The sequence below is a fragment of the Mesocricetus auratus genome, unplaced genomic scaffold, assembly GCF_017639785.1.
Source record: "Mesocricetus auratus isolate SY011 unplaced genomic scaffold, BCM_Maur_2.0 Super-Scaffold_100676, whole genome shotgun sequence".
NCBI lineage: Eukaryota > Metazoa > Chordata > Mammalia > Rodentia > Cricetidae > Mesocricetus > Mesocricetus auratus.
In genome coordinates this window covers 18,042,263-18,063,760 of record NW_024429266.1, presented here as the reverse complement: position 1 = coordinate 18,063,760, position 21,498 = coordinate 18,042,263, and the positions used below count along the sequence as shown (strand labels likewise).

Below are 21,498 nucleotides of genomic sequence, written 5' to 3'. Positions count from 1 at the left end.
AGGGAGAGGAAGGAGCAGGAGTAATGTAGATGCTGTGATTAAGAAAAAACTACCAAATTAAAGAAATATAATACAAATATGATGTATCAAGAGTAAATAATTTCCAATTTTCAAAAATAGAATCATTTCCCTTTCCCCATCATCTTGAGCTAGAGCATCTCAAAACTGTAGATAACAGAATTATTAACATATTAGTCTATATTAGACACTGTTGTCAGCTATTCAAGATTTGATCCACAGTTTTGAAGCCTTGTAGAATATCAATTCGTTTTTGTTTACCTGCCTGCTTTGAAGTTGTTTTATATTAGTCCATAAGTTTCCAGTAATCCTTCCTTCAAACACAAATGTTTGGACACAGTAAGTTTTCTACCACTGGTGACTGATCAGTTTTACACCTGATCCTTAAAGAAAAATTATTGCTTAATGCAAATCAGTAATTATGTCAGTGTCGTTGCCATACTATGCCAGTAAGAATTCTTTGTTTGGGCTTGACCCTTATTACTCTCTAAGAAAAATGCCTTAGCACTCCTTTATGCGTTATATCACTTTAGCATGCTTTGAGCAAGTGGAAGTTAGTCTTATATAATTGTTCAGTTCTACCATACATAATCTCTCTGCGAAGGTCTGAAAACCTCCACAACATCCTAGAGAAATGGCAGAACTTCACTGAGTATTACTGAGGCACAAGTGACTGTGCTCTCAGGTAATGGTAATGTTAGTTTGGGAACAGTTTCGTTAATAGAAGGGCCTTATGTAAGAATTCAATGTTCCTCTCTGCAAGTTGCATGTGTTGGCATCAGAGCACACCAGAGAGTTCTCTCTTCTATACGTCACAGTCCTTCCCTACTAAATCTTCATTATTTTCCTTTTAGCTATATATTCATAGGTCTTTAAATTCAGGCTTTGGTTGCCATACTCATCAATATGATCATATATGTATTAAAAATGGCCCAAGAACCACAGGCATCACCAACTTCATTAAGATCACCAGAGAAAAAAGTTCTCATTAATCAAGATCAACAATATTCGAATATATGATTTCAAACAAGAAAAATGTCGTTAAAACGTTCATAACGAATAATATATCAAAAATATAAAGACAAGGCTAGAATATGATGGACCAAATGAAGTGAGACAACTAAGAATCCTGCCTTTAAAGGAAAATTGTATTTCCTATGTTTAAAATCCTGTTTAACCGGACATGGTGGCACATACTTATAATCCTAAAAATCAGGAGGATTTCCAGTTTCAGGTTAACCTAGACACAATAGATTTCATACGGAATCTGAAATTAGAATTTGAAGATCTTTAAACAAAATGAAAACAAGCAAGCAAAAGTCCTATCTGGATATTAGACATTTGACCATTGAAATTCATGTCCTAGACTCTTCATGTGCAGTGCATACAACCAGGGCCACCAGCAAAACACCTGTCTTTACTGTCTGCTCCTGTTTGCCACCACTGGCACTATCTACTTCTCACTAAAGTTGTCTTCTGCTTCCTCATGTGTCAGCCTCCAGGCCTCACTGTAACCCAGATCTCACCCTGAATGATGCAAATGTACCTGTGGGAATATATTCTCAACATTATAATAGGTTAGGATTGTGATTGCATTTACACAAACAATATGCAAATTCTTACCCCCCTTGATTTTCTAAGAATGGAGTTCTTGTAGAAGTGGTCCATATTGGCTTATTTTTAGCTGTTAAAAACAATCAATATAGTGCCAAGATAACTATGAAAACATGTTTTTGCCATATGGACTGATCTATAGAGGTTTGTGTTCTACATAACATATAGAATAAACTCAAAATTGTGATGGGAAAGGAGGTCAAGATGCCAAGAAGGTGAAAGAAACTTTGTAAAACTTTCTTTACAGTTTCACATAGTAATGCCTGCTTTTAATCTCAGCATTCAGGGCTGAGGCAGGTGGACTGTAGTGTGAGGTCTGTTTGGGTTATAAGAGAGGATGTATCTCAAACAGTAAAGTTAAAATAATACAACCACTTCTTGTGCTTCTATACCACAGAGTTGTATTAGAAAATGCAGCCTAAGTAGTCACTATACTTTAGACCTTAAAGTCCAAGCATGTCATATCACTAATATCCTCTTAAATAAGAGTTTTTAAGATTATATTTTAAATAAATAGCAGTATAAAATGGAATATTGGAGTAATTAAAATTGGTAGTGTAATTTATTTGCACCTAAGAATATAAGTCATTGCTGTGGGATATTACTTTAAATATACAAAGTTGTATTACATTTGTTTATACTATATTTGTTTAACAATGTAAAGATGTGCTGCTTTGCCTGCCTAAGTTACCTCATTGGTCTAGTAAAAATTTAAGCAGTCAATAGCTGGGCAGTAGAAGGATAGGAGGGGCTTGCAGGCAAAGAGAGTAAGTAGGAGGATGAATCTAGGCTCAGGAGAGAAGAGAAGAGAGAATTAGGGAGAAAGGGAGACACCCAGGGTCAGCCAATCAGGCAGCAGTCAGCCAGTCAAACATGGAGGAAGCAGGAAAAGTAGGACATGCAGAAAGAAAGAAAGTTTAAAAGCCCAAAGCAAAACACAGAAGAGAAACAGGTTCAACTAAGTTATAAGAGCTAGTGGGACAAGCCTAACTAAGATAAGGTCAAGCATTCATAACTAATATTAACTTTCCATGTCATGATTTGGGGGCTGGCAGTATGAAAAAGCCCATTACAAGCCATGGGAAATTACGCATCCTTATGTTGATGCTCAATAAGTTAGCCAGCTACAAAATAAACCAAAATATGATTCATCAGGGAAATACAAATGGGATAATTGCACAATATTATTCCAGTTAGTTTACAAATAGGCTGGCTGTGCTTTGGAAAACAGTTCAGGAGATCATACCTTCTGATGTGGATACCAGTAAGAGTTATTATAAAGACTAAAGGACATTAGACATGATTGATGCCCACTATGAAGCATGTTCTGTGAGAGATTCACTGTAGAGATCATGGTTTTTCCTCAGGCACACCATGGGTACAAGTCATTAAACATGTACTGCAATTGTGATCACTCCAACAGCCAAATTAAGAAGATTAGAAGAGAGAAATGCCAAGAATAAGAATTCTCTTTAGGGCATCATCCAGCAACTAATGGATGTGGATATAGAGGCCTACAGCCTAACATTAGGCAGAGTTCAGGAATCCTGTATAGGAGAAGGAGAAAGGAGTGTAGGAGCCAGAGGGGTCAAGGAAGATGGGGGATGTCCTGTATGCTGTGAATATATGTTTCTCTTACTGGTTGATGAAGAAATTCTGATTGGCCAGTAGCCAGGCAGGATGCATAAGCAGGGCTACCAAACAAGAATGCTGGGAGGAGAGAGCAAAGAGAAGCACCCAGAGACATGCCATGTAGCTAGCAGGAAGATAGGATGCTGAGCATTCTCCAATAAGCCAAGACCACGTGGAAATACTTAGATTAATAGAAATGGGTTAATAATTAAGAGAGAGCTAGCCAATAAGAAGCCTAAGCCATGGGCCCAACAATTTATGATTAATAAAAGCCTCTGTGTGTTTACTTGGGTCTAAATAGAAGCAGAACTGGGTGGAATAGAACCTCTGTCTACAAAAGGACACCATGGTTCACACTATCGACTAACATGGCTCATAGAGGCTCAAGAGTGTAAACTGACACCAGGGAGCCTGCAAGAGACTGACCTAGGCCCTCTGCATACATATTACAGTTGTGCATCTTGGTCCTTTGTGGTATCCCTAAGAGTAGAAACCAGGGCTGTCTCCAACTCTTTTATTGGCTTTTGGGACCATACTTATCATACTAGGTCATGTTGCCCAGTCTTAATACATGGGCGGTGCTTAATCTTACTGTAACTTAATATGCCATGCTCTATTGATACTCATAGGAGACCTAGCCTTTCCTGGATGGAGTCAGAAGAGGAGGGGATTGCAGAGTGGGAGGGAGGAAATGAAGGAGATAGGCTGGGAGGGGAGGATGAGGGAGGCTGTAGCAAGGGTGTAAAATAAATAGATGAATAAAAAAGAATTCTCTTTATAACAGAGAGATATAATGGGCAACAATGATGAGGAGAAAAATCACTAGTTAGTGAGATTGGAGCAGGAATGATGTCAGTCTCCTTAGGTATATCAGCATGAATTATTCCAATCATTTCACAAAGTCAGGATCTCTAACCTCCTTTGAGAAGTAGCAACCTGAGACTCAGAAGTATGTCACACTTCCCTCAAAGGCATAATTTAACCTTTTGTCATAATAACCATTAGAGTCAGGCCTTTCTCTGGGAGTGTTTTCCTCTACAAAGAGGGCATATAGCCTATTGGTGGGCTCCTAGACATATTCCCACCTTTGACAGAAAGCTCCATTTCTGACCAGCACATCAGCAGTTGTTAAGGGTTTCAATTTTGAGGACTGTTGATTGCCTCATGAAGAAATGGGCATTTCTGCTCAGGTAACAGAATGATCTAGTTTCTCTGCTAATTTGACAATATTGTATAGAGTAGCTTTTCCTGTTTGTATGTTTGAATATCATCTATAGCACTCTGGTATAACTTACTAAATTCATGTTTCTACAGCGATCACTAGGAAGGACAATTCCAATCAGTTGGTATGTGTTTCTCTACAATTTCCTTCTGAAGATGTCCCTCCAGGGGAAGCCCCAAAGAAATCCAAGCTACTATGAAGTTTCTTACTACTTTTGCATATTATATTATTCTTTTTTGCTACAATGACTAGTTTTATCCCAACTTGTCATAGGCTATAGTCATCTGAGAGAAGGAAATCTCAATTGAGAAAATGGTTCCATAAGACTGGGATATAGGCAAGCTGATAGAGCATCTTCATAATTAGTGAATGATGTAGGAGGGCCCAGTACATTGTAGGTGCTGCAAGTGAAATAAACCCCATGATCCCCAACTTGATTTTGATCATGGTGCTCCAACACATCAATGGAAACCCTAACCAAGACACTTCCTTAAATGATTTCCTGTCTCATCACCACATGTGGTGGTTTGAATGAAAATTGCTGCTGTTGGATCACATTTGAATGTTTGTTCCCCAGTTAGTAGAACTATTTGGGAAGGATTAGGAGGCGTGGCCTTGTTGGGGGAGGTGTGCCACTGCAGGTGGGCTTTGAGGATTCAAAATCCCACACCTGGCCGAACCCTGCTCTCTTACTACCTATTGCTTGTGGACAAGGATATAAGTTCTTAGTTACTGTTCCAGCACCATGCTTTGCCAGATGCCATGCCTTCCACCATGATGATCATAAACTAATTCTCTTTGAGCAAGTCCCCGAAGAAATGCCTTCCTTTATAAGTTGCCTTGGTCATGGTGTTTCTCACAGCAGTATAAGAGTAACTAAGAAACGTCATAATTTCTTCTTCCCACTTTAAACTCTGTCTCAGATGTTACAAGTTGTTTTATGAAATCATTTTGGGATAACACCCACCACCACCAAATAAAGTTAATCATTTATTTCTTTAAACTTCCACAACATTTTGCACATGTGAATGGCATAGTAACATGACAATTTACCACAACTCTTTGTATAGGCTTCTACTTTCTTTTCTAGGCTATGAGCTCCTCAATGCTGCACATAAATCAGACACCCTATAAATTGCCAATATCTTCTACATCAGGGCACAGAAATGATTTGCAATAAATTTTGTAGACACAGTGCTTAAAATTTGTCTAATCTTGTTTCATAAAAGTGTCACCTATAGGAAAATGCATGAAGATGAACACTATTTCTAGGGACATTTTTTTTCCTTTTAGACCTTGATTGAAATCTTCATTATTGAGTTTGAGTTATCTTAAGGTACTTGAATTTGATTTATTAGGATTAAATTTGCTAGTGTACACTTGTATATTTTCATTGGTTTGCCAGTGGCTGTCCCATGCTTAACAACCTTCTTGTGTAGCATCAAGTGATATCTTGCTAACAGTGAGCAAAATAGAGGTTTGAAGAGCCAGAGGGTTTTTGTTTGTTTGTGTTTTAAACAAAATAAAACTTCATAGTTGAATGGGAGAACTATGACTCTGACTCTCTGAAACCATTTGTCACTCTTCCTAGTTGCATAGGATGTTATGAAAAACTAACCACAACTGTTTGAGGCTTTCTGGCACTCTAAGGAGGAACTTTTCTATAACAGATGCAGAGAGCACTCTACTATGAAGTGCTACCATCAAGTCTAGTGACTTGCCAAGTGAAGTCATACATAAATTGGGTGTTATCATTATTGATCCATACCTAGAATTGTGGTATCCTCTTTCATTAATAAAAACAACAGAATTTATGTACTTGGTAAACATACACTTAAGTGTATAAGGATAAAACAAAGAACATTGCACTGACCATAGTCTGTGTTTTCTGGCTCCCAACAATTTGATGGCCAAAAATAGGGTGTCTATGTAAGGAAAAAAGAGGAGTCTTGGTTAGACACATAAGTATTTAGTAGGCTCTTTGGTGTACAGCCTGGGTTTATGTTCAGGGGCTACCTAGACTACGTTCATGATAACATACATTTCAAAACCAGAGAAAGCTAGCAGAGAGGTATCATAGGATTCTAATCTACAGGTGCTGACCAATTTCTCAGCATTCAGACTTACCAGACACCAGCAGGGATTTAAAACGGTGCTTGTTTTCCATCATCTTGCACCAACGGACATAAGGTTAAAGGATATGACTGCATTATTCAAACAAAAGTTTCCGTTTCAGCCCCAGAGAGGGCTGAAAGCAGAACATTATATTTGGCAAGATTTGGAATGAACCATGTTTAAAGACAGTGATTTCTTTCCATACATCATATCTCTTTCCTGATTTTCATAAATTTTAAAAGTTTAGAATTAATCCTCAGATTTATGAATCATTTGCAAGGATCTGTTAATTAAGGAATGAAGTTTTCAAATTATTCAACATGATGACAGTAACTTTTGACCTTTGCTCATAAAAATATTCTTTCATTTATTGCTGTAAACTTTTAAATGGTACAAAAGGAGATAATTTTTTAAACTAGCAATATCTTTGATGTGATTAACAATAACCCAAAATTTGATTCTGTAAAATTCTGCAAATACACGGACTGAAATACAAAAGGAAGTTTGATCTGGAATAAAAAACCTTATTAAGATAATTGACATAGCATTATTTCAGGATTTTTCTAGCTCTGATAGCTGGACAAAGATTTATGGTGACCACAGATCTGCATAAGTAACTCCATTCTTTGATAGGAATGACACAGGAGCTCATAGGAACAGTGGCCATAGTTGTACATACATAGAGTGGGTTGATTATATGGATTAACTAATTATAGTCATCATATATATGCAATGAGAATACTTTGGGTATTTTCTGATTGTCTGATAATTTTACTTTCTAGCAAGAGTGACTCTCAAAGATGGAGAAAGGGATGCTGTGGATTGAGTTCTAAGGAGAGGGCCCATTTCCACACGATCTGAGACCACCAGAGGATCTTTATTTAGCCCCTACTTCTTTGAAATTACTTCAGTATTATAAGTAGTAGTTCTATGCACATGTGAACAAACTTAGGAATTTGGAAGAAAAAAAACTGAATCACTAGATTAAGAGGGGGTGGGAAGATGTATACGGAATACTCTTACCCTCTCCAATCACACTTAACTCTGTGGGAGACAGAATTTTGAAGATTTGATTTCTCAGAAATTAAATTGGACCAAGATTTTAGTAAAGACACAAGGGAATGAAGTAGCAAAAGACTGCTTTCATGCATGGTTCTGCTTTTGAGAAGCCTCTCAGAAGGAACACTGAATATTTGGTGTTGCTTCATTTTTGGTGTATGTGTGCGTGTGTGTGTGTGTATGATTTTATAAGCACATTAACTAGCTTTAAACTATATGTCTTATAGACATATGGTTAAATAGATACTTTTTGCTCTCATCTCTACTCTTAATTCTTAAGACAGTGGCCATAGTCTGTATTCTCTGTGTGAGGGTATTTTTGTTGTTGTTACTGCTGCTGTTTTGGTTTTTATTGTTATTGTTATTTTTTTTGCACATTGGAGATTTTATTTATCATATTGATTACAAAGATGAATATTTTTTTATTTTTATAAGCATACAACAATTGGTTCTCCATAATTTGTGTTTGTTAGTCTTAAATTTTACCTGTAGCTTCAATGTGAAAAAATGTTTCTAAAAGTTAGAGCCATATAAAAATGTAATCCTGTCATAGAAAAGACTTTCCTTCAAAAACAAGAGGGGTTAGACACATATAGACAATTGACTTGGCAATCAGCTATACTTGTTATGTATTAACAGAGTTTTCTGGGACTGAAGCTGGTTATGGGACACAGATGTGAGTATAAGTTTAGTTATATCTCTCAACTTCTTGCTTGCTAAATGCAATTTACAACTGGAGTCTTCCCTATTTTCTTTGATTCCAGTAAATTACCTCGTGAATATTCCTTAAGTTTTTCTTACATTAAAATGTAACTTTGATAATTACATATGTCAGTTTTCACATTTCCCCACTTGTGTTTTATGATTGCTTCCGATGATTACATTTGAACACTAATTACTTTCTAAGTAGCCTAAGACAACCGTGTAATAGTTTCCAAAAGATTTGTAAACACACAGGGATGTAGTTCAAGCTTCCTGGTTTATTGTAAAAGAATATATGATTCCACTTACTTGAAATCGGTAGAAGGTGCCATCATCCTTGAGTGTGAGGACATGATCTGAGATGGGAAAGAAGTAGCCATGGGCAGCCATTAGCGTTCCCAAATGGAGAGCCTCCACTGTTCCAAGAAAGCAAAGCAAAATGAAAACTGCACATGAAAGCCCATTATGTTTATTGGATTTTTTTGTTGTTGTTGATTACAAAAGAGTAACATTTATCCGATTCTCCTTCAGCACATTATTGCACCAAATTTTTTAACATCTTCCCAATCAGTCTCTGTTTCATAGAACAATCTTTCTCTACAAGTATGTGTGTGTGTGTGGGGGGGGGATGTGAACTCCAAGTTCAAAGTCAAGACCTTCCTGCAGATTATCTACACATTCTAGTTAAAACTTTAGCACTCAAGGCCCAACTTCTGCTTGCTCTCTTTGGGAACTCCTGGCCTAGGGACTGCAGGCAGGTAGACATGCCCCTTGCAAACCAAGCAACTCAGAGTCTGCTGATATTGCCGTGCTTGTTCTGACCCCATTCAGGGGAGAGGTGAGCATGGGCCCCTTTCTCAGGCCCAACTTCTACTTTCCCTTTTTGGTATCTCCTGGCCTGGGGACTAGGGACTGGGGCCAGGGTTGACTGGCCCCAGGGGTATCAAGATATCCAGAGACTGTTGACATTGCAGTACTAGTCCTGCCTCCACCCACCAAGAGAGAGGGTGTCTCAGACATACATATTCAACAACATCATAGAAGAAAACTTCCCAACCTAAAGAAAGTATGACAATGAAAGTACAAGAAACCTACAGAACACCAAATAGAGTGGACCACAAAAAGAAGTCCCCTCACCACATAATAATCAAAACACCAAACATACAGAATAAGGAAAGGATATTAAGAGCAGCAAAGAAAAAAAGGCCAAGTAATGTATAAAGGTAAACCTATAAGAATTATACCAGACTTCTCCATGGAAACTCTAAAAGCCAGAAGGCCCTGGATAGATATTCTAGAAACACTAAGAAACTACGGATGCCAGCCCAGACTACTACACCCAGAAAAGCTTTTAATCACAGTAGATGGAGAAAACAAGATATTCTATGACAAAACCAGATTGAAACATATACACTAATCCAGCCCTACAGAAATTACTGGAAGGAAAACTCCAACACACAAAAACAAAGGCAATAAATAATCCCACTTTACCAAAAGACAAAAGAACAAGTGGGATAAATCTGCACACAATACCACCACCACCAACAAATCCAAAGCAAACAAGAATTAACACTCAAAAGCCCTTAATTTCCCTCAATATTAATGGTCTTAACTCACCTATAAAAAGACACAGGCTAACATAATGGAAAGGAAGATATAATCCATCCTTCTGCTGCATACATGAAACACACCTCAACTTCAAAGACAGATATTATCTCAGAGTAAAGGGTTGGGATAAGATTTTCCAATCAAATGAACCCAGGAAACAAGTTGGTGTAGGGGGTTATTCCAATTTTTTGTACCTGTTGAGGTTTGCTATGTTGCTGAGTATGTGGTCCAATTTAGAGATGGTTCCATATTGCGTTGAGAAGGTATATTCTTTTGTGTTTGGATGGAATATTCTATAGATATCTGTTAAAACGAATTGGATCATAACTTCCATTAGTACTTATGTTTCCTTGTTAAGTTTCTGTCTGGTGGTCCTGTCTAGTGGTGAGAGTGGGATGGTGAGGTCTCCCACTGTAAGTGTGTGAGGTTTTATGTGTGATTTGAATTTTAGTAATGCTTCTTTTACCCCCTGTATCCTATCTGACCACCACACTTTAAAGTTAGAATTCAACAACAATACGAATTGCAGAAAATCTACAAACTCATAGAAATTGAACAATGCATAATTGCTCCATTCCTGGTTCAAGGAAGAAATAAAGAAATAAATAAATTAAAGACTTCCTAGAATTCAATGAAAATGAAGACACAATATACTCAAACTTATGGGACACGCTGGAAGCAATCGTAAAAGTTCATAGCACTAAGTGCCCACATGAAGAAACTGGAGAATAGTCACACTATAAAATCAACAGCAAAATTGAAAGCTCTAGAACAAAACGAAGCAAACTCACCCCGGAGGATTAGATGCCAGCAAATAATCAAATTGAGGGCTGAAATCAGTAAAGTAGAAGCAAATAAAATAATACAAAGAATCAATGTAACAAACAGTTGGTTCTTCCAGAAAATCAAAAGGATATCCAAACTAACCAAAAGACAGAGAGAGAACATGCAAATTTACAAAATCAGAAATGAAAAAGGGGACATAACAATGGATACTGAGGAAATCCAGTTCGGGGCGTACTTTGAAAACCTATACTCCACAAAATTCAAAAATCTAAAGGAAATGGACAATTTCCTGGATGGATATCACTTACCAAAATTAAACCAAGAACAGATAAACAATTTAAACCAATAGACCCTAATGAAATAGAAACAGTCATAAAAAGCTTCCTAACCAAAAAAGTCCAGGGCCAGATGGTTTCAGTGCAAACTTCTACCAGAAATGCAAATAATAGCTAATACCAGTACTCCTCAAATTATTCCACAAATAGAAGGAGAAGGTGCATTGTCAAACTAATTTTATGAGGCTACAGTTACCTTGGTAACAAAGCACACAAGATACAACTAAGAAATGAATATTCCTCATGAACACTGATGCAAAAATGCTCAATAAAATACTGGCCAATCAAGTCCAAGAACACATCAGAGAAATCATCCACCGTGATCAAGTAGGCTTTATCCCAGGAATGCAGGATGGTTCAACAATCGAAAATCTATCAATATAATCCACCATATAAACAAACTAAAAGAGAAAAACCACATGATCATCTCACTAGATGCTGAAAAAGCCTTTAGCAAAATCCAACATCCATTCATGATAAAGGTTTTGGAGAGATCAGGGATAACAGGAACATAGATAAATATAATAAAAGCAGTATACAGCAAACCACAGCTAACATCAAACTAAATGGAAACTCAATGTGATTCCTCTAAAATAAGGAACAAGACAAGGCTGTCCACTCTCTCTATATCTCTTCAATACTGTACTTGAAGTTCTAGCTAGAGCAATAAGACGACAAAAGGAGATCAAGGGGATACAAATTGTAAAGGAAGAAGTCAAACGTCCACTATTTGCAGATGATATGATAGTTAACATAAGTGTCAGGAAAAACTCTACCAGGGAACTCCTACACCTGATAAACAGCTTCAGCAAACTGACAGGATACAAGATACAAGGTTAACTAAAAAAATCAGTAGCCCTACTATATACAGAAGATATATGGGCTGAGAAAGAATTCAGAGGAATATCACCCTTTACAATAGCCACAAAGAACATAAAATATCTTTGGGTAATGCTAACTAAACAAGTGAAAGATTTGTATAGCAAGAACTTTGAGTCTTTAAAGACAGAAATTAAAGAAAATATCAGAAAAATGGAAAGATCTTCCATGCTCTTGGACAGGTAGGATCAACATAGTAAAAATGGCAATCTTGCCAAAAGCAATCTACAGATTCAGTGCAATCCCCATAAAAATACTGGCACAATTCTTCACAGACCTTAAAAGAATAATACTCAACTTTATATGGAAAAACAAAAGACCCAGAATAGCCAAATCACCCCTGTACAATAAAGGAACTTCCAGAGGCATCACCATCCCCGACTTCAAGCTCTATTATAGAGATATAATCCTGAAAACACCTTGGTATTGACACAAAAATAAAGATGTAGACCAATGGAATCTAATTGAAAACCCTGATATTAACTCACACACCTACGAGCACTTGATTTTTGTCAACAATACTAAAATTATACAATGGAAAATAAAAGCATCTTCAACAAATTGCACGGGCATAACTGGATGTTGGTGTGTAGATCCATATCTATTGCCATGTACCAAACTTAAATCCAAATGGATCAAAGATCTCAACATAAATCCAGTCATACTAAACCTCTTAGAAGAGAAAGTGGGAATTAACCTTGAATGAAGTGGTACAGGAGACTGCTTTCTGAACATAACATCAGGAGCACAGACACTGAAATCAACTATTTTAAATGGAATCTCCTGAAACTGAGAAGTTGCTGTATGGTAAAGGACACAGTAAACAAGACAAAATGGCAGCCCACAGAATGGGAAAAGATATTCACCAACCCTACATTTGACAGAGGGCTGACTTCCAAAATATACAAAGAACTCAAGAAGCTACTCACCAAAACACCAAATAATACAGTTAAAGAGTAGAGTATAGAACAAAATAGAGAATTCCCAGTAGAGGAATCTAAAATGTCTGAAAGACACTTAAGAAAATGCTCAACATTGTTAGCCACCAGGGAATTGCAAATCAAAACAAACAACCTCGAGATACCATCTTACTCCTGTCAGAATGGCTGAAATAAAAAACACCAAATGACATTCTAAGTTGGAGAGGGTGTGGAGAAAGAGGAACACTCCTCTACTGCTGGTGGGAATGCAAACTCGTACAGTCACTTTGGAAATCAGTATGGTGGTTTCTCAGGAAAATGGGAATCAGTCTACCACAAGATCCAGCAATTTAGATATATAACCAAAATATGCATATTCATACAACAAGGATATTTGTTCAACTATATTCATAGCAGCATTATTTGTAGTACCCAAAACCTGGAAGTTACCTAGATGGCCCTCAACTGAAGAATGGATAAAGAAAATGTAATACATTTACACAATGAAGTACTACTTAGTCGAAAAAATGAAATCTATAAATTCTCAGGCAAATGGATGGAACTGGAAGAAATCATCCCGATTGAGGTAACCCAGTCACAAAAAGACAAAAATGGTATGTATTCATTCATGTATGGATTTTAGACATAGATCAAAAGATTACTAGCCTACAATCCACACCGTCAGAGAAGCTAGGAAAAAAGGAAGATCCTAAGAGAGACAAACATGGTCCCTGGAGAAGAGGAAACGGACACGATCTCCTGAGAAAGTTTAGATCATGGGGGGGAGGGAAGAGGTAGCTTGGAGAAAGAGAAGGGAAAAAGCAAAGGGGAGAGGAGGACATGAGGAAGCCTGAAGATTGAGTCTGGAAAAGAATAGAGGAGAGCAGGAAAAAAAATACCATAAAAGAGGGAGCCATTTTAGGCTTAAAGAGAAATCTGGCACTAGGGAAACATCCAGAGATCTACAAGGATGACGCCAACTAACAATCTAAGCAATAGTGGAGAGGCTACCTTAAACTCCCTTCCCCAATAATGAGGTTGATGACTACCTTATATGCCATCCTAGAGCCTTCCATCCAGTAGCTGATGGTAGCAGAAACAGACATCCACAGCTAAACACTGAGCTGTACTCCTGGAATCCAGTTACAGAGAGGGAGGAGTGATGAGCAAAGGGGTAACAGCTGACCTGAACAAGGGGGAGCTTATGGACCCCAGAGTGATAGCTGGGAAACCAGCATAGGACCAATCCAGACCCCCTGAACGTGGGTGTCAGTTAGGAGGCCTGAGCTATCTATGGGACCTCCGGCAGTGGATCAGTATTTATCCCTAGTATAAATGGACTTTGGGAGCCCATTCCACATAGAGGGAATACTCTCTCAGCCTAGACACACAGGGGAGGGTCTAGGTCCTGCTTCAATTGATATGACAGACTTTGAAGATTCCCCCATGGAAGGCCTCACCCTCCCTGGGGAGCAGAAAGGATATGGGATAGGGGATTAATGGGATCATGAGAGAAGGGGAGTGAGAGGGAACTGGGATTGACATGTAAAACAAGCTTGTTTCTAATTTAAAATTTAAAAAGGAAAAAAAATTAACGCTCATGTGGACATAGTAAGAACAACAACTTTGGAGACACTTATCTTGTTACATAAACTCTTTGTCCTTCCCACATCTGTTAGTAAAGATAATAAATACACATTGTAGGATTTGTGTGAAAAAACACATAGAAATATATGCAATGGAGTTAGACAAAAGCCTTTGCATAGTAGCTATAGGATATATGAGGTCATTATACTTCATTGTTTAACAAGTAAGTGAGACTTGCATCCTTTCAAGGTATTTCCCTGGTGCTCCAGGTAACAAGACAGTTGAGGGAAGATGACTCTTATAAATGATGGCAGCCTTTTCCATACTCCCCTCATTATTTTGGTGTTGGCTATCACATTAAAATGCTAGTGAATCTTTGAGGGAAGCTGGACCGTAACAACTACAAAGAGCCTACAGCTTTGGTCAAGTGTGGGGTCCCTGTATGCCTTTGGCAGCATGTCCTGAGTCTTTAAATTTCAGGTGATCTACTTATCTTCTTACATTATTTCTATTCACTTTGGTCTTAGAGTCTGTGTCCAGGGAAACAATATTAGCATACTTGCCAGCCAAAGAAATTAAGTTACAGCATGTGAAGATGATTGCAGAGTACAGACACAAGAAAGGAAAGCAGAGTGCTACAGAAAGAGAGTAAATTGCTTCCTAACTCTAAGCCTGGGCCATTAGGTGACTCAATAAACAAAGCAAAGCAAAGCAAACAACCAAAACAAAGAAACACAACAGGCAGTTAAGAGCTAAAGTCTTGATGAATCCTAGAAAAATGCAGTGAAAGGTAACATGTGGAGCCTGCAGTCAGAAAAGCCAGAGGCCAGTGTCAGCCTGATTCCCTGCATCGACTCAGAAGCCAGCACCATTGCCAGCCATAGCTTGGCATTTGTAGATTCTTCTTTATGCAGTGTTATCACAAGCCTTAATATGTGCCCTCTGCTAAGAATGAAAATAGTGAACACCTACCTTCTCCTGAGGAACAAGAATCTATTTTTATTTGATTTAACTGTATATGGTCTCATTTTACTCCCCACTTACGTATTCTCTAGACATGTTTGGTTCAGGAAAATTTGGTTTTGATCATTCTTTATCATGCCTTTAAATTGATAGAGTTCTACTGTAGGTACTACCTTTTTGTTGGGGTAGAAGCTAGTTTCCTCCTCAGTAGTATATACTTCCTAGGTCAATGTAAAGTTAAATGATTTGCCTTAATCTTTAAGATGTCTGGCCTTCCAAGATGCCTTCCAACAAGGCTTAGACAATCACTTTTAGGTCTTTGGTTAAATTGTAAGAGAGTCTGAGATTCTAAAATTAATTTCCACTATGAAGTTATTAAATAATAGGTGAAAATCTGAGGTAAATTTTGTGTTTGACTTACAACTAAGAAAATATGAAGCTATTAACCAATATTGCTTAATAGATAAACAAGAATTCAAACATATAGCCCATCTCAAATATTGGAAATACCACTACATAGGAAAGTGTCAAAGTGTTTTGTGTTATGATTATGAGAGGCTAGTTCAGTTTTTCTAAATTAATGTTACTGCTTGTATTGTCTTTTCAAAACACCTCTACAAGGATTTGATGCAGGTTGTTGTGCAACAAGAAAAGTTAATATTGATATCATGGGCATAAATGGAAGCAAGAAATCTTAGTGTTAGAGGACATGGTTTTATGGTTTGCTTGTTTAATGGTAATCATAGAGTTGCATGCTCCTATGATCAAACTGCTCCTAAAATCCCTCCATGACCTCAACTTAGTAAGATCCCAAAAGACCACTGGCAATGTCCAAGTGGAGTATTACAAGAGTTTAATGAGTAATCAGTCAAGATCACCCTCCTAACTCCCTCATCATCATCATGCTTCTAGGGTAGAATACCCACTAATTGATCTTCATGTGCAAGTGACATTTGCTTCACCCACACAGCTCAAGCTGAACAACACACCAACCAAAACATCCTGGTTTCCTTTCTCATTTGGATATGCAAAGTGATGTGTGCACAGAGAAAGCCTTCCCAAACTGCCACCCTATGAAGAGCTACAGCAGCTATGCCAAATCCAGGTATTCATCCCTCCCTCACCTCAAACCCTGAGGTGAAGAATAACAACATCTTAAAAAGAAGAGTGTTCTACAGACTAAATTGTTTTTTTAATCACAGTACTGCAAATGTTAAAAGGATAAATAACATATTATAAAAGAAGGTTGATTTTTCTTGTGAAGTACTGTATTTTTTTTTTTTTTGGTTTTTCGAGACAAGGTTTCTCTGTATTGTTTTGGAGGCTGTCCTGGAACTCGCTCGGTAGACCAGGCTGGCCTCGAACTCACAGCGATCTGCCTGCCTCTGCCTCCCGAGTGCTGGGATTAAAGGCGTGTGCCACCAACGCCCAGCCCGAAGTACTGTATTTTTATAGCCCAATTTCAAAATCAAGTCTTATCCATAGAGAGCACGACAGCCTCCCAAAGACAGTCAGCAATCTCACAAAGATTGAAAAGTGTTGTGGCCAAGAAAACAATAATTGTGAGAATTTTCACTGGATTCTGTATATGCAGACAAAACCTTTTACTTAGGTTTATGTGGATGACTTTTATTAATATAGCTCTATATAACAATAATAATCAAAGAAAAAGAGGTTATCAACTTGAGGGAAGGTACCTGAGAGAGGGAAAGTGATACAATTCTATTCTATTTCAATTAAAAACATATTTTAGAAGAAAAACAAATAATGTTGTATAATTTCACAGGCATACATACCTAGTTAAAATAAATTTGTAAAAAAATTACAATTGTGTTATTCCCATCATATAGATTAAATATAATTTGGATCTACCCAGGTGTGTGTTATAAGGAAATCTAAAGAAAAATTATGATATCTAGCAAGGAAATGGAAACGCTAAACTGTATACAAAGGTAATTTGCTTACTAGCAAAATAATAGGTACTCGGGATGATTCCGAGACAGAAAAGCAAGGTTTGCTTGGAGTAGGAGATGGTTATTTCAGAAGTACTTTGAAACATGATCTTTTAGATCTGTTAGAATTGGCATTTGAAAAGGTAAGGTTAGATATTTGGGGAAATTACATATATAGAAAATTTCATTCTCCAACAAAGCCAAATAGAAATGGACTATTACTGAACTGGGACTTTCTAAAGCAGGTCTATTTTCTCAGCAGAAGGAGGCAGTGAAAGAAGTAACCTGGACTTTCATCTATTTTGAAACATTTCCACGTTGTAAAACAAATCCAAATATTACTTGATTTTTATAAAAGTGAATATCAAATGATAATAAAGTATAGAGAATGTAGCAAAGTTTGGGGTCTGGAAACGCGTCTCAAAGGGTAAGGTGCTTGCTGTGTAAGTGCAAAGACTAGAGATCAGATTCATAACATCCATGGAAATGCCTAGAAGGCATGGCAGCTCACCTGCAATCCCAGTGCTCAGAAGGTAGACACAAAGGATACTTGGAACAAACTAGCTAACTAGAGTAGTCCAATTAGCTACAGTTAGATTCAAGAGAGAGACCCTGTCTTAATATATAAGATAGATAATAATCTAAGCAGATATCACAAATCATCCTCTGACCTCCACAAACATATGTGTGCTTCCCTACATTTGAACATGTGTAAACACATTCAAATCCTACATACACATTAAAAAAAATGGATTCTGCTTGAAAGAAACAAAAAATGGAATCAGAAATTCAGCCAGCATTGAGAAATGCACCAAGAATTTAATACATTGGAGTGTGGAACACGTGCAGTACTGGGCCTGGATTCAAATATATCTCTGTATTTACTAGAAATGGAACAGCAGCCAGTTACTTCCAGTCTCTGGACCTTGGTGTTGTATAGAGCATGAAGGTAGTTAAAGTACCTTTGTCAAATGTTCATTGTGATAACCAACTAAGATGTGTGTTACACATCACTATCACGTGCAAATGCTATGGTGATATGAGTTGACAGAAAGTGACACTGTTCTCATCACCTCATCACTACATCTGCTTCAGAAGGAAATAGTTGGTTCTAGATTGTTCTGGATTTGTCCTCCTCATCACAGTAAACACTCATAACCCAACTCTGCTTGAGTCCTGTATGTGAAATATCAGGATCAGGAGATTAGGGCATGGTTTCCTAAAAACACCTCAGGATCACAAAGTGGTTGTTTTGCATTAATTTTTAGTTATTGTTTATTCAGAAACATTTTATGATTGACATCTTTTTTATGACCACTCCTCACACTGAGTTATAAAACCCACATGGGGTAATGACCTACATTTTAGGAAACCACGCCCTAATCTCCTTGCCCCACTCTCATTCTCACTCTTTGTGCTTCATTTGTTTCTCAGGCGGGTCTTGATCAATTTATCCCTTTCTTGTCTCTAAAATGTTTCCTTTCTTTCTTTCTTTCTTTCTTTCTTTCTTTCTTTCTTCCTTCCTTCCTTCCTTCCTTTCTTTCTTTTTTTGGTTTTTTGAGACAGGGTTTCTCTTTGTTTCTTGTCTTTGATGGTACTAAGGATCAAACCCAGAGCCTTGTGCATGGTGCACAAGCACTTAACACTGAATCATACTACCAGATCCTTCTTTTATTTGCTTTAGTTGTGATTCATAAGGATTCAATAATTTATATTTCTGTAGATTCATATATCTATGCATCCATTTGCTACCACTATCATATAATAAATCATGTCTGTCTGTTTAGGTTCTTGTCTTTATAAAAAGCATGGTCTTGACCCCTTTATTTATCACTCCTCCCTCTCTACAACTAGATTCCAGCACTTAGCTGTGAATCCCTGCTTATGCTTGCATCAGCTATTGGGTGAATCTCTATGATGGCATGTAAGGCAGTCATCAATCTCATTATAGGAGAAAGGCATTTAAGGTAGCCTCTCCACTATTGTTTAGATTCTTAGTTGATGTCATCCTTATATACGCCTGGAGATTCCTCTAGTGCCAGATTTCTCATTAATCCCATAATGGCTGTCTCTATTAAGTTATCTTTTTCCTTGCTCTCCTCTGTCTTTCCCCCAACTCAGAGAAAGAGAAGGGGAGAAAGGAAGGGGGAGGAGAACATGAGGGATCTGGAAGATCCCTCTCATTTTTCATCATACTCTGTAACCCAAGCTTTATTGGAACTCAGTTCATGGCTCAGCTAGATCTTAACAGTGAGTTATCTTGCTTCAGCCTCCAACGTTAAGATTGCAGGGTGGGGGCACATTCCAATGTGTTACAAATAGAGAGATTAGGAAGGATGGACACTGTTCACACAGATCAAGATGTTCATATGCTAACAAATAGTTATAGAGTGGGGATTATAACAAGATCAGCGACGCATGGCGCTGTATAATTTTAAAGAGGTCAATTTAACAAGAAGAAACAATCTAAATGCTGGAAGTCAATCAAAATATGGAAAGCAAACATTATAGAACTAGAACAGAGAGAGAGAGAGAGAGAGAGAGAGAGAGAGAGAGAGAGAGAGAGAGAGAGAGAGAGAGAGAGAGAGAGAGGGAGAGAGAGAGAGAGAGAGAGAGAGAGCGCCCCAGGTTACAGTTGGAAATGTCTGTTCTGCTCTGTTGGGAACTGACAGATCCTGACAAATCAATCAGCACAGTGAGAATCTATTAATCTGAAGCTCACTTGGGGTAAATCGATTTGGGATAAGTTGACTTTTATCTAATATTTTTCCCTCCAAACAACAGTACACTGAAGTTTACATGGAATATTCACCAAGATAAAGCACATTTTGGGTCATAAAGCATGTCTTAACAAATTTAGGAGCACAAAATTATTACAAGATTATTCTAGAAATCAATATAAGAAACACATCTCTGAATATTTATAAATTAGACAAAATATTTTTATAGCACATGGCCAAAGAAGGCATTCTAAAGACAAATTAAATATTGGCTTGAACAAATTAAACATGCAAAATCAATCTATTAAAATGCATGAGCTACAGCAAAAGCAGTGAATAGATGGAGATTTTAACAGTAAATGTATGCATTAGAAAAGAAAATATGGATCCTATCAGTATGGGAGCCTTAAGACAAAAGAGAACTTGAAATCTAATGCAAGTCAAAATGAATTCCAAAGAAACCAAGCAAACAACAACAACAAAACAAAACTCCAGTTTCAGAAAAATATTAACAACATTCATAAACATCTAGCCTGATAACCATGAAAAAAACCACCCAAATTGCCATTATCAGAAATAACATAGGGGTCATTATTAATGACATATGGATGTTGTGCATATAACTGAGGACCACTGTGAACAACATCACACCCAGAATTCTGATAACTTGGATGAAATATACCATATACTTGAAGACAATATTAAAGCTAACTCAAGTCAAATGAAAACACTCCAATAGTTCTGTTTCTATTAAAGGGACTGACTAAATAATAACTTCTAGATAAGAAAGCAATGGGCCTAGATGGGTTTTTTCTCTTGAGTTCTGTGGGTTGTAAAAAAATCCAATTACTCCATAATTTCTTTTCCAAAATAGTTACAGAAGGAATGTAGCCCACTTACATAAAACCAACATTATTTTAACACTAAAATTAGATTAAGACATCAGGAGAAAGAAAAATAACAGACCATTTATATCTCTTATTGTAAAAGAAATAAAAATCTTCAACAAAATACTATGAAATAAAATCCAGCACTTAACAAGAATTAATAGGGGCGTAGGGGTCTAGGGCCCCTTTTGGCTCAGGCACCAAAGTGTTTGCCTTGAACCATAAAGGCCTGAGATCAATACCACAGAACCCAGGTAAAAAAGCCGAGTTCAGGGAACCCCTATAATCCTTCTACCGAAGATATAGTGGCGAGCAGATCACTAGGACATGCCATTAATTTTAAGAGTTTCAGGTCAAGACTCTTTTTACCACCAAAAAAAAAAAAACCAAACAAACAAACAAAAATGCTGTCAGCAACCAAGGAAATCCCATCTTGGTCTGGTCCCTATATGTGTTACACACACACACACACACACACACACACACACACATTACACAC

General features: G+C 37.4%; 1 protein-coding gene across 8 annotated transcripts in view; it reads right to left on the bottom strand.

The window, feature by feature from the left end:
- The window catches only part of Rgs7 (regulator of G protein signaling 7), a 362,079-nt gene that overhangs the window by 67,441 nt on the left and 273,140 nt on the right, over positions 1–21,498 (bottom strand). For 7 of the 8 annotated variants that reach the window (XM_021231935.2, XM_013119218.3, XM_005078174.4 and 4 more), the window contains 2 exons: positions 8,672–8,778; positions 6,360–6,411 (listed from right to left, as the gene is read on the bottom strand). The exons of the other annotated variant lie outside the window; for it this stretch is intronic. In XM_021231935.2, coding sequence (XP_021087594.1) covers positions 6,360–6,411; positions 8,672–8,778 — 159 coding nt within the window. The remainder of the gene's footprint in view (positions 1–6,359; positions 6,412–8,671; positions 8,779–21,498) is intronic. 8 annotated transcript variants of the gene reach the window in all.